This window comes from Lethenteron reissneri, chromosome 51 (genome assembly GCF_015708825.2).
Source record: "Lethenteron reissneri isolate LAM-NWPU_2019-01 chromosome 51, ASM1570882v1, whole genome shotgun sequence".
Taxonomy (NCBI): domain Eukaryota; kingdom Metazoa; phylum Chordata; class Hyperoartia; order Petromyzontiformes; family Petromyzontidae; genus Lethenteron; species Lethenteron reissneri.
The window spans coordinates 4,967,700-4,981,940 of record NC_083829.1 but is presented as its reverse complement, the minus strand read 5'-3'; the positions used below and the strand labels follow the sequence as shown (position 1 = coordinate 4,981,940).

Genomic DNA, 14,241 nt, shown 5'->3' with positions numbered 1-14,241 from the left:
GAACCTGGATGGCTGGGTTCATAGCGCAGCACGCTAACCGCTACACTACCACTGCCCAAAAGACACCAGACATCTTCATCTAGTGTCTCATCTGGTGTCTCCTGGTATGAGCTCTCACCTGGCCACAAGTGAATGTCTTCCCACGACGCGACGTGTCGTGACCGGGCCTTGACATCGGCCTCAGACACAATCGATTGCCAGGCTCGGCCTACATCTCACCGCGATGGGCTCCAGCAGATGGACCAGACGGGGTGGCCCCCTGGCCTTTCAATCTTCACCTTCTCTTCGCCGTTCTTGTTGCGGATGCTCACGACGCCGTTGAACATCCCCAGAGCCAGGTACTGCCCGTCATTAGTCCAGCTGGACAGACGTGGAAAGCCGAGAAGCGGGAAGCAGAGGATTGCGGCGGTCTTGGCATGACGGCGGTCATTCAAAACGTGGGGTTATATTGCGTTAAATGCAACAACATACTCAAGACAGGATACAGAAATAGTGGGCACATGTATACATGTAAGTACGTATACTTTTTATTGCAGGTGATGAGCACAGCCCCTAAAGAACAAAACGCCAAGCGGCCAGCAACAAATGGCAATATTCAAGGTGTAATAGATAACAATGGTATGCATGTTTCAGTCAACTGCTCTCCTCCCTGCACGTGGAGCCTACTTCTGATATAATTTATGTCTTTTCAACCAGTTTGATCCCAAATGTGCTATCGGTATCCTGTCATGAGACGAAATGTCACTTTGAATCCCAGTGCAACCCTTTGAGACAATGACCCATGTTACATAACTACTCCTGAAGATTCCTTCAAGCGACCTCTGCTCCACTTTCCCACCTGCTCTTCCACTGACAGGAAAGTTCGCCGCGTGACAAACCAACATTTGAATTCTCACGAGCAGGAATTTTTCAAAATTCCAATTTAATGCGATGCGCATTTCGTGCAGTAATTGATGGCCGTTAAAATTATTGACACCTCAGTACCCGGTTTAATCACAAGTGGCTGACACCTGGATATGAACCAAGGGGCTCATTGTTGTGACCTCTAATCCGCCCAACCACCTGCACGCATATTTTTTTCCGCAGCACGTGTTAAAACACGCGTGTGTTTTACCGCAGCAGGCGTTACCTGCAGCATTTGCGGCTGGAAGCCTTGTGCTTCTGCACTGACTTCTGCTCTGGTGACCACAACCCTGGCAAACATGAACAGAAAGACAGCATTAGCATTATATAAACAGACAGGTAACAATTCACGTGCAAAAAAAATTAACCCGTAAAAACTAAGTTTTTCACTATAAATCCTTTATATGTGTGGCGGCTAGAGTCATCTCGTCCTCTGGCTTGATATGGCTGCCACCTATGGGTCAGATGATTGTCTGCCAGCATTAAGCAATTGGTAATTCAATATTTAAAACATTTTCCCTAAACAGTGTAAAATTTTGGAAAATTAATTGTCACGCACAACGAGTCTGTGTGCAAAATGTCAGCTCGATTGGATCACGGGAAGTGGGTTAAAAAACGACCGAAAGATTTGCACGGTCGTAAGCAAGCAAGCAAGCACGCAAGCAAGCAAGCAAGCAAGCAAGTGAACTTAATATAAAGGATTTAATAAAAAGCACAGCCTCTAAGCATTATGCAAAAAACATCAGCAACCCCATAAGAAGTGCCTTGTGGTCAGTCCTCTTGACTTAGGCCACTGTCAATATAAATTTGAGCAAATGTGATTGACAGGCAGCAGCGATACAGATGTAGAAATTGTCGACCGATTTCATTCTCATGGTTTTTCAGGCCTGCACTTTTAGTCTGTTATGGCGGCTTTGTCACATCATTTGCAAATTTGATCAAAACTATTTACGGTATCCTCGTATATTTTCTTATCTTCCATATATGTACAGAAACTCATTATGCATTGCTGTGGTGCATTATGGGTACCTCTGTCTCCACGTAAAAATGTTTTAGTCCACCAGCCTATTGCTTTCCAGACCAATATTATCCCGCGGCATATGTTTAAACAAGCAAACTCTCAAACGAATTCGACCTGGGTCTGATAAGCAGTCAAGCTTGAATTTCGATTTAAAGCTTTCGTGACTGCAGGGATTCATCTTCTTGGTTCTTTCGGTAAAGTCACGTAGAAGGGAAGTAATAAAATAATAAAAATAAAACATAATAAAATAATTCTCACGACGTTTCGGCCACAACGCAAGCAGCCGTCCTCAGGTGAAAACCAGGTCTGTCGAGGCGTCTGAACGCTGTCGCCTCGACATCCCTTCTACGTGACTTTACCGAAAGAACCAAGAAGTCAAGCTTGTCAAATGCTTTTTTTTTGAATGGTGCTAAGTATGTTATACAGAGTGCTCTTACCAATAATGGGGGGTAGGGGTGGTGGAAAGGATTCAATTCACTCTAATGCACTCACCAAAATCGCTAGAGGAACATGAGGCCAACTGGTGGCTCACGGGGTTATAGGCCACACTCTGGATGACGTCATTGTGCCTGCAGAGACATGGGGTTGGGTAATGGGTCAACGGTCTATGTATTCATTCTGTCCTGCAAATCATACTCAGTTGCACACTCATCCAATCATCCACTCCGTCGAGTATTCTCTCATCCAGTCACCCATCTAATCATCCAATCACTCATTTACCCATTCACTCAATCATCACTCATCCGTTCATTTACTCTCATCAAATAAAGGGCATCAATCTCCCAATGTAGTAATTATTTCCTTATCAATGTATGTGGCCAGGTAGTGCAGACAAAAACTGATATTTTATCAAGCACTAAAAATTACATTTATTTGAAACACAGATGTGGTTGCATTCAAGGACCCATAAACCCAATTCACACTGCATTGTTTATCTGCCCAGAGATATTTTGTCTGGTACTTGACCCCGTTTGCATCCCAGTTCTCCCGGGACACAAACTAGTCTCAGTGAGCATATATGACCCTTGTTATTTAACAAAACGAAAGTGACTTCCTGCTCAAATGATCCCTGAGGCCGGTAACTCATCTCCAATGTTTAGCCCTGAGGCAAGGGTTGGAAATTTCACATTTCTATGGCAGGGCTATGAGTTTATGCATAGGACCTCCCCCACAAAAGTGGTGCTCAATTTATTGAACCCCCAGATGGATGATGGGCTCGAGTTTATGCCCAAACATAGATTTTAACTCATGACCTTTCCGACTGTTAGCCAACCGCTCTACCCCCCTGAACCACCTGGTATACTGTATATGCGAGTTGATGTATAATTGCGGCAAACCCACAAGTGTAACTAGATTTAGGTACAGAGGACCATTTGTCCTGCGATGCACTTCGATGACACTCCACGTCCTCTCTTGTGCCAAACAGACTTTTCATCTCAATAGGATCCCACCTGGTTTTTTAAGCGCTGTGCGTGCATGCATCACTGCTTCTGTATACGAGTGCATATACATTTGTAAGCCTACAAATGTAATTGGTCTCAAGTCGCTCTAACGCGTTGTGATTTTTTCCCGTGTCGGCAAAGTTGTGCTGTTGCCAAGCGGCTCAAGGGATGCTGCGTGTGCCCCCAGATGTTACAGATAAGCGCATCACACGAAACCCCACGGTAAGCCCGTGTAAGCCAAGAAGCTTTAACCGTGCGTTGAGTGAAAACCCATCAGTGTGAGGATCACTTTGCCTGCAATTCACCAGCGGAGACACATCGACTGATTCACTTGAGTTACATGCTCATAGGCACTCGGCAACCTCATCACTCTCTATCGCTACCACCATGGTTGCCTTTCCCGTGAACTTCACTCACCGTCTATGTTGAGGACTCGGTCTACCAACATGACCGTTTGATCTCATCCGTACTGTGTTCAACAAAACTCTCCTCTTTCCGCTTCTTCCCTCACACCACTCCACTGTGGAATTCCCCCCCATCGTATCTTTTTCCAAGTCCTTGTAATGACCTTGCTCAAGGCAAGACACGTACAAATTCGTATCAATTACCACTTTCATTTGTGCTGTTTATTTCTGGTCGCTTGGTGTTTTGGGCCTTTGGGTCTGTGCTCAGCAACTGTGCTCTATAAGAAACCTCTTGCAATCACCCACCCATCTAACTATCAATTTTAGCACAGGGTCACAGTTTCAATTCCTGCTACTTCCCTTCATAAGCATATGTGTGCATTTCACTGAATCGGAGAGCTGTAACCATTACCCACTTAATACTGGCACCTGCACACTCAATAAAAAAAACAGTCCCTTTGTCAATCCACTGCCGGATGAAGTCCTCCAACACCAACCCATAATATGCCCTTACGTGTATTTGAGGATCCCTTCAAGCTTGGACGTCCAAATGATGACGCTTTTGTCTGCTGAGCCAGAGGCAAAGCGTTTCCCTGTGCGAGAACACAGGCGTCAATCTCCGCAGAGCAATCCTCACGATGTCGCCATCATACAAATTATATCAAAATCACATGTCATGATCATATCGTAATTATCACAGTTATATCACGAGTCAAACACATAAACATTACAGTTATGCCGTCGTCATGATCATGTCATCATCACAATCACGTAATCATTATCAGAGCCAAATCATCACAATGATGCCATCAGGATTTAATCATATGAATCTTCCTCATCACTACAATCACATAATTATTGTCATCAGCTCACCATCCTTTGCATATGCCACGCAATATACTGTGTCTTTGTGTCCTTTCAGTGGCTGTATCAGCGTCCCATCCGACGTGTCATAAACCTAGCACATGCATGCACCAAAACAAAAACATTTAGCGGCTTCTGCTGGAAAGCATTCGGAGAAGAAAAAAATTAAAGCCGGGTCTGCAACCTGCTTTGTCACATCGGAGTGAGTGACTGTGCAACAAAGGAATTAAATTGGCATAATCAGGATCATAACAACCAATCGTAGTTTGCAAATGTGCAATTTGTGTAAAAATACGTCGCTAGTAATTCCTGAGCAGCCGTGTCTATCTCTAAGCAACATGCCAATGTGTCTGAAGGTTAAAGTTTTTAAATGTGGCACGGATCGGAAATGTGTACACTGCAAATAAGTATGGAAAATAAGTACAGTAAAACCTCGTTATTTCGGTATTTGATCATTCGTAATTGGGGATAATTGGGCACGGCTGCGCTTTCAGCATATATACAGTATTAGTAATTCACCATGAGCCGAATTGCCGTACCGAATGGTCCAATTTTGGCATACAAGTGAAAGTGACGCCGCTCCACGACCAAAACAATTACTCAGTCTAGTGGTGGCGCGCGCGGGTGAAACGTTAGTGTAGTGCTGGTTACTGATGGTAAGTGTTACTCTTTTTGGAAAATAATTTGGATTTTTTATTGGGGCAGAAGCCACTGAGAAGTGCCATTGTACATCATTCGGAAGATTGCATAATTTGGCAAGGCCAGAGCCCCTTATGAGTAGAATTAACAAGGGTTTACTGTATGGAAAGTTGCATGCTTGGAATTATACTGTCAGAAGGCGGAACACATGGATCAGAGAACAAATGCAAGCTCGAGACACCATATTTGCCGTTAAGAAAAGTGGGCTTGGGCAGGACATGTCTCCAGAAAGGGGTGATGGCCGATGGGCAGAAATAACGACTGAGTGGCAGCCACAGAAGGGAATGCGCCCAAGGCAGAGGTCGCAAACGGGTTTTGATTCCTTACCCGTACCCGGCCGCACCAGGGTCGCAATCGGGTACCCGTACCCGTACCCTACCCGATATCCGGCTACCCGTACCCGGCCGGGTATCGGGTAGGGTACGGGTATCTGATTGCGACCTCTGGGATGAAGCCATGTTGCAGACGCGGGTGGGTTGATTCTAGGAACTTGAATTGTGAGAAGAGACAAGACGTTGGGAAATGAGTGACAAACGGTTACTCACCAGTGACTCACGGCCTACCCGTACCCGGCCGCACCAGGGTCGCAAATGGCTACCCGTACCTGTACTCGGCCAGGTACGGGTAGCCGGGTATCGGGTAGGGTACGGGTACCCGGTTGCGACCTCTGGCCCAAGGTGATGTCGAATGTGGGGATGCCTCATACTCAGGTGCTCAGTGCATTGTTGCATCATGGGAATGTGAGGGATGGTGACGGCTTGAGGAGGCCTTCATCCAGCAGTGGACTGATCATGGCTGATGATCACCGTTATGCAATTGTATTGAGACTAGACTGTACTTCACAGACTGTGGACACTAAACTCACCAGGACCTTGGTGCCTGCTGCCACGATCAGCTGTGTCCCATCTGGTTTGAACGCCAAGTCATTTATGCTGAGGAAACAGGTGGTTTGTTAAAGGGAAGCAAAAGTCAATGAAAATACAGTCTGTTCTCCTAGAAAGCAGTCGTTGCGTTCCTGAAGAACACCGCGTTATGATAAATAATATGGGGTAAAGCACAGTCCGCGATAACACGTGAGATGTGTACACAGGCTAAACAAAGACCGGAGGCACGTGGAAAGCATTTAGAAGCATCCAGCAGCATCCCAATGCCTCGAATTATATGATGCTACACCGAGGCAGCCGCACAACCGCTTATTCCTACTAACGCGACATAATTCTGTTCGCTCGATCGCGTTATATCTAATTCGCATTCCGCTTTCAAAAATGTGTTCCCTAATACATTCATTGCATTATATCCAATTCGCGTTATGAAAACGCGCGTTATAGGAGAATTGAGTGTACATCTGATGGTGCTTATCTTATAGCTACATACCAAGGATGTTTTTTTTCCTGCGCTCTGACATGAGGATGAAGTTTGAAAGGTGCGAAAAAAAATCTTATGGTTTCGCAGCAGCATTTCGCCTTATTTTTAACCTGATGGTGCAATTGGTGTAATGTCATTCGACGAAAAACACGATCGGATGTCTTCGAGGGCGGTGCTAACCCTCTGTGTGAGAGAACATCTTGCGGAAGCAGATATCACAGAGCTACCTCCTTCAAGTGACCGAGTCCAAAATTAACCCGTAAAAACAAAGTTTTTCACTATAAATCCTTTATATGCGTGGCGGCTAGAGTCCTCTCGTCCTCTGGCTTGAGATGGCTGCCACCTATGGGTCAGATGATTGCATGGCACCATTAAGCAATTGGTAATTAAATATCATATTTTTGTCCTAAAAAGTGTAAAATTTGGAAAAAAAATTTCACGAACATTAATTGTCACGCACAACGAGTCTGTGTGGAAAATGTCAGCTCGATTGGATCACGGGAAGTGGGTTAAAAAACGACGGAAAGATTTGCACGGTCGTAAGCGCGCAAGCAAGTGAACTTAATATAAAGGATTTTAAAAAGTAGGGGGCAGCAGTTTCCCACTTTCCCGGCTCTGCCACAGAGAGTCGTATCTTGATTTGAAGCTTTCGTGACTCCAGGAATCAATACTCTTTGGTTCTTTCGGTAAAGTCACGTAGGTAGAAATAAAATAAATCACGTTTCGGGCGCATCACAAGCCTTTGGCTCTCCCACACCTGATGACGGACGCTTGTGTTGCGCCCGAAACGTGGGGGGTGGGAGGGGTGGTGCTGGGTGGGGAGGGGCTGGGTGGGGAGGGGCTGGGTGGGGGTGGGAGGGGTGGGGCTGGGTGGGGAGGGGCTGGTCACCCCGTGGTGCCCTTATAAAACTCAACGTTTAACCTACTCACGCCGGCTTGTGCCTGCCCTCACAGTCGGCCATATTTGCGGAATACACCACGCCGCCGTTGACCCTGGCCATTGACCGAGCAACCCAACGTTCCTACCAGCTCCCTCCGCAGGAATGTGTTTCTATGTATGTACGTATGTTTAACTTCTTTCGCACCGTACGTAGCCCACCGTTCTAATCGGTGGTGCGGGGGGGGGGGCAACAACGCAACGTAACACAACATCAGCTATAAATAAATTATAAATGGCAGCACAGTCCCCACCACCACCGTATTTTAAATCAAACGTGGGGTCATTCTTCTAATCGAGTGTGCGTGTGTGAGATGGAATGTGTAACAACTTTATTAACCCTTGGCACGGCTTTGTTTGAAGTCTTGCCTTCCAACGATGCGTTTTATACTCTTTGGTTCTTTCGGTAAAGTCACGTAGGTATCATTTTATTTGAGGTATAATTATATTTCCTACCTACGTGACTTTACCGAAAGAATCAAAGAGTATAGATCCCTGCAAGTCACGAAAGCTTCGAGTCAAGATTGACGCGTTTTATACTTATTAAAAAAAACACGAAGGCTCCGTTGAGACGAAAGGCTTGTTAGTGGGAATGCAAACAAACGTCGAGCAAATGAAACGTCGACTATCTTAGCAAATTAATTACATTCTAAATATTAAAATACGAACGCGTTTAGTGTCGTGGTTACCATGGCAACCCGCACCGCGCTGTTCACTCAACACCCGGCGCGTCGCTTTAAACGCTCTAAAAGCAACGATAACATTACAACGATAACATTACGATACATTAACAACGATGCTTTACAACGATGCATAACATAACAATGGCAATATTACACTCGAAGTTTAAAATAATCGTCAACATCTCTCCCCCCCCGCCTCACCATTGCTCCGCTTTATCCTTGTCGTACGCTTTGTCGTTCCACGACGGGACGGCCCTCATGGTGACTTTTAATCTCTCCCGTAACCCTTAGTTAATTGACCCTTTTAACCGAGAAGCTAAAGTTTAATTTGTTAAACGTCTTCGTTGTTTGTTTGTTACAAAGCTCTGCACCGACGTGCAATGTGACAGAGCGCAATTTAATTCCGTACAACGTACAGGGTGCCGTGTCCATCCTCCGCGCCACCGATTGGTCGAGAACCGACCCCTTCCCCCGCCCCTTTCTTTCCCTGCAGCCAATCGGCAAGCGGCATCTTCGGCGCGTTCTTTATCCGCGCTACCAATTCGGATCGCGGCCGCCAGCGCGCATGCGCAGTTGAGGGCAAAGCGGGGCTTTCTCATTCTTAGGTTTCAAGCCGGGAACGATCAACGTGGTGCGGTGGCCTAAGGAGGAGACAAAATCGGCGACGTTTCGGGCAACGGACCTTTCTTCGTAGCGCAATTTAGGGACTCGTCGCCACAGTTATAGTCACCGATGCTCACAGCTGCAAAAATCTGACCTCTGGAAAACATTTAAGGTGGTATCTCCACTCCGCGCTTATGAGGCCCATTGGTTTGGCTGTGATGCCAACACACACAAATCCACATCTTAAATAACCACAAATTCAGTGTTTAATTACCGAAAAGAAAAGGGTACACGATTAACAAGTTCGAAACGTATAACCCGTGCCCTTTAAAGCAGTCATAATCAGATCACACTGGAGGAATCCGTTGAGCGATAAAGCGATTTGTTTACAGATGTCCAGAATATGAGAATAGGGTTTCCCATTTTTTATGGCAACAAACAGATGTTAAGATGTTAAAACACCAAACTGAAGCTTTTACAAGGAATCATGTCTGCATTAACCACAGTACTCTTTGGTTCTTTCGGTAAAGTCACGTATAAAGATAGAATAATAAATACTAATAATAAATACTATTTTATCTTTATACGTGACTTTACCGAAAGAACCAAAGAGTAATTCCTGCAGTCACGAAAGCTCCAAATTAAGTTTTTATTAACCAGTGTTTGTGGTCAGAATGCAAACCAAAAACGTACTCTAATAATAAGTGCATTGTCTTTGAAACTGATTGGTCCACACCAGAAACAGCTTTCTTTTGACCCTAGTCTCAAAAGGTGTTAGGCCAGAGGAAGCCAAAAGGCGTACAGCTCAAAGACAACGCACTGTCAGAGTAATGAGGGCTCGGCGGTGAGCATCTACATCATGGGACCTCATTTGCCAGTACCAAAATGTGAGAACAGGTTTTCCCCTTTTTTCTGGCAACAAAACAGGTGTTAAGATGGTAAAACACCAAACTGATACATTTTACAAGGAATCATGTCTGCATTAACCACAATACTTGTGGTCAGAATGCAAATAAAAAACGTACTCTGATAATATATACAGACATGATTCCTTGTAAAAGGTTTCAATTTGGTGTTTTAACATCTTAACACAGCTGTTTTGTTGCCATAAAAAAGGGGAACCCTATTCTCATATTTTGGTAGTGGCAAAGGATGTAGATGCTCAGCCACGGGCCCTCATTACTCTGATAGTGCATTGTCTTTGAGCTGTACACCTTTTGGCGTCCTTTGGTCTAACACCGTTTTCAAACTAGGCTCAAAAGAAAGCTGTCTCTGGTGTGGAACAATCACTTTCAAAGGCAATGCATATATTATCAGAGTATGTTTATTTTCTTTGCATTCTGACCACGAGTATTATGGTTCATGCAGACGTGATTCCTTGTAAAAGGTTTCAGTTTGGTGTTTTAACATCTTAACACCTTTTTCGTTGCAAGAAAAAAGGGGAAAACCTATTTTTGTTATTTTGGTACTGGTTAAGGAGGTGTCCCATGATGTCGATGTCCAGAAGTTGTTTAGTAAGAAAGTGTTCCAGAGTCATGTAACGATGGGGACCCTTCGTTCGTTTCTCAATCCTGGTGTTAAACTAAAAAAAAATACCGAAAGAACCAAAGAGTTTAAAAACAATTATGCGGGTTTTGTTTTACCCAGGAGTGAGCTTAATGACTCTTCTTTTTCAGGAGTGCCCTGCCAACTCTTTAGAAAACATTTATGACATAAATGAGCGAAAGTCGCACTGCTGTTGTTCGTCTTTTATTTTTGTTTGTTTCCACCTGTGGAGGAGACGTACACCGTTATTTCAAAGCGAAAATAAAAAATCAACGCCCCCATCCCTGCCAACTCTTTAGTTACATTTTCTGACAAATCTGAGGGTGTAATCCGGTTCATGGATGGGTTTATATTTTGCACCCCGATGGTATTTTTTGTATTGTTGTAATGTTCTGACCCCGTGCCCCGCTGACTGAACATCTGTGGGGGGAAAAAAGCTTTATAGCTCATCGGATTCCTCCTGCAGTATTAATACATATTTGTATTTGTGGCCAAGTCGCTTTGAAAGAGAAGCTAATAGCTCAGTGGGCCCTACCTGCTAAGATACAAAATAGTTTAGTTTTATTAGTACAGTAAAACCTTGGATTGCGAGCATAATTCGTTCCGGAAACGTGTTTGTAGTCCAAAGCACTCGTATATCAAAGCACTCGTATATCAAAGCACTCGTACATCAGTTGTGATCACGTGACGCTCGGCAGACAAAGCGTATACACGTACCACTCGTATTGCAAGACCTCGCTCGTTTATCAAATTAATATTTATTTAAAAATTAGCTCGTCTTGCAAAACACTCGCAGACCAAGTTGCTCGCAATCCGAGGTTTTACTGCTATTCAGATTCTGAAACCCCCTGCGAAATATCGCGAGACTACGCGGGCGCGGCCTCCGCGAGATTTCATTTCGTACACCGCACAAGCATGGGCAGTGGGCACGCGCGCTGCGTCACGTGGCAACGCCCCGTCCATTCGTTAGCGGCGGCGTGGGGGGGGGAGGGGGGAGGGTGTGGCCCCGCCCCGCGCCGCCTCGCGCATCCTGAGTGGGAAATCCAAAGGCGGTTGGCGGGAAACGCGAGGGAAGTCGAGGAGGCGAGAGAAGCGATGGCGACGGAGGCCTCAGGCGGGTAAACCAAAACAACCACCAAACACACACGGTCGGCCTCGTCCGTGAGCCGAGCGAGGCGCTAACGTCGCGGCGGAGACGGAATGACGGCTGAGGGTTAATGATGAAGCGGTAGGAGGGTGGGTAGGTGGGTGAGGAAGATGGCGCGCGCCGCGAGTGGGGGGTTAGTCGGGCCTAGTGTAAAACGCACATGGTCCAACGTTACGTGACATTAGTAATGTAAAGTTGTCGTTGTGAGGAGAATGTTTGGGTGGTGGTGGTGGTGGTTGTTGCTGCTGCTGCTGGTGGTGGTATTATTCGACGGGCGCTACGCACGCGGAGACGAAGCGATACGCATGTGCTTGAGGCTCGGGAGCCGTGGGGTTTGCTTCGCAGGGGTCGGAAGCGAGAGATGGCGGCGGCCTGGGAATTACTTTAATTTAAATTTCGATTTAAAGCTTTCGTGACTGCAGGCATTCGTCTCATTGGTTCTTTCGGTAAAGTCGCGTAGAGGGAAACTAATAAAAATAAAACGTGATGAAATAAAATTATCACGACGTTTTGGCCACAACTTTAATGCAGCAGTGGATTGTTGCACGGCGGCTGAAAATTAACGGCGTTCTTACATTGGCCGTATAATATTGTTGCGTGCATTCGAATGGCGTGATACCCCCACTTAGATTAAGTTTGGCACAAGTTACGTAGTGTTGGCCCGATTTCACTAACACGCGTTCTCTATTAATACGAATGTAACACCCCATACTATTACACAGTGCTCGAATTAAGACTATTGGTAAACTACCTAGAGAAGTGTATATTTAGTCATGCAATAGTGTGTCACTTCTACACGTTATTGTGCACTTAGACCTGCTAAGACTCACTGAGGTGAGAGTGTGCAGGCATTAGTTGGAATGTTTTGGGACGCATCGGTCACATGGATCGATCATAACTATTGATGAGTAGTAACTAACATGCCTATTGACACGGTACAGTACTAATAACATAGTACCGTACAGACCACGAATCGCAGCAATTCCGAAAATAAAAATTCCGAAAATAATGTATTTATAGTCGAGTAAAATTTTATATCGCTCCGAATTTTTTTAAATAAAATATAACGTTAGTGTTTAGTACTGTCCTTTATATGAATACTGCTAATGGTAAGTACGGTCTAAACTTGGAATCCAGTATTAATACTCCTGATTATTGTGTGGCGTCAGTTTTCTGTGTATATGATAGTTGCCCGCAAACATCAATTGTCTTCGCTTTCTGTTAAGGCTATACGGGGAATTTTTGTTGTCTTATTCCCGTGCGCGTGTTTCGGTGGCGCGTTATCTTCTTCTTCCTCTAACCGTGTGCTCTGTTGTGTGCATGTGAAACTGTGTCTGTCTGGCAGTAAAGCGTTGCTGAGCAGTGGAGAGGTTGCGGGAGCATCCTCCGTGCCAGACGGCTCAGCCGTTGCCACCATCAGTAGTGCGGGCGCCAATGGTGAGCCGGAACCTGCTCGTTCTGGGAAACCAGAACATGTCCCGGCAGCACCGTCACCACAAAGGGAGAAACGCGCCGAGGAGTCGTCAGAAATGAAGGGGGGATTGCCGGAGCAGCCCAAACCGGTGAAATCGGAGGAAGCTCGCGCCTTGGCAGAACCAAACAAACGCCAGGAACTGCTCGAGTTATCAAAACCGAAAGAGCCGTCCGAGTCGAAGGAACGGCAGGAAGCGGTCAAGCCTGCGGAGCCTAAATTAACGAGCAGCAAACCACAAGAACCACTTCCATTATCAAAACCGGCAGAATTGAAGGGACTGCATGAACCAGTGAAATTACCTGAAACTAAATTAATGAGTAACAAACCACAGGAAGCACTGCCATTATTAAAACCAGCACGATCGGAAGAATCCAAGGCGCTGCAGGAACCGGTAAAGTCGACGGACCCAAAAGTTTCGGGGGAACCAAATAAACCGCAGGAACCTGTGGCGCTGACAAAATCGAAGGAGTCGGGAGACTTTAAGGTTTCACATGAATCGGTCAAGTCTGTGGAACCTCTCGGATCCTCAAAACCACAGCAGCCAGTGAAACCCAAGGAGGACACCAAATCGGATAAACCACAGGAGTTGGTAAAATCGGCAGAACCTAAGCAACTGGTGGAACAAAAGCAACGACAAGAATCGGTGAAATCTGCAGAACCCAAGGACATGGCGGTGCCTAAGACTCAACCTGAATCTGTAAAATCTTCAGAACACAAGAAAGAAGTGGAACGAAAGCTGCTACCACAAGAACCAATGAAATCGGTAGAGTCCAAGAAAGAGGAGGAACAAAAGCAAACGCAACCACCACCGATGAACTCGACGGAACAAAAGGTGGTAGAATTGAAAACTCGTGACTCTGTAAAGTCTGCTGAACCCAAGAAAGAAGTGGAACGAAAGCAACAAAAAGAACCGGTGAAATCTGCAGAACACAAGGAGATGGTTGAGCCGAAGACTCGGCAGGAACCTGTTAAATCGGCAGAACCTAAGAAAGATGTGGAACGAAAGCAACAAAAAGAACCGGTGAAATCTGCAGAACACAAGGAGGCGCTTGAGCCGAAGACTCGGCAGGAACCTGTTAAATTGGCAGAACCCAAGAAAGAGGTCGAACGAAAGCAACAAAAGAACCGGTGAAATCTGTAGAACACAAGGAGAC

General features: G+C 45.6%; 2 protein-coding genes across 2 annotated transcripts; one reads left to right on the top strand and one right to left on the bottom strand.

The window, feature by feature from the left end:
• Positions 1 to 215: 215 nt before the first annotated feature.
• Positions 216 to 8,742, bottom strand: LOC133355538 (intraflagellar transport protein 122 homolog). Its single transcript, XM_061572879.1, has 7 exons — positions 8,520 to 8,742; positions 6,199 to 6,265; positions 4,644 to 4,728; positions 4,285 to 4,363; positions 2,417 to 2,493; positions 1,130 to 1,193; positions 216 to 360 (listed from the first exon to the last, which is right to left on the bottom strand). Exons 1-7 carry the CDS (start codon positions 8,576 to 8,578, stop codon positions 216 to 218), a joined length of 576 nt encoding a protein of 191 aa, XP_061428863.1. The 5' UTR covers positions 8,579 to 8,742.
• A 2,709-nt stretch (positions 8,743 to 11,451) lies between these two features.
• On the top strand, positions 11,452 to 14,228 carry LOC133355453 (probable serine/threonine-protein kinase kinX). The gene is made up of 2 exons (XM_061572763.1): positions 11,452 to 11,584; positions 12,959 to 14,228. Exons 1-2 carry the CDS (start codon positions 11,562 to 11,564, stop codon positions 14,217 to 14,219), a joined length of 1,284 nt encoding a protein of 427 aa, XP_061428747.1. The 5' UTR covers positions 11,452 to 11,561; the 3' UTR covers positions 14,220 to 14,228.
• The last annotated feature ends 13 nt before the right edge of the window (positions 14,229 to 14,241 follow it).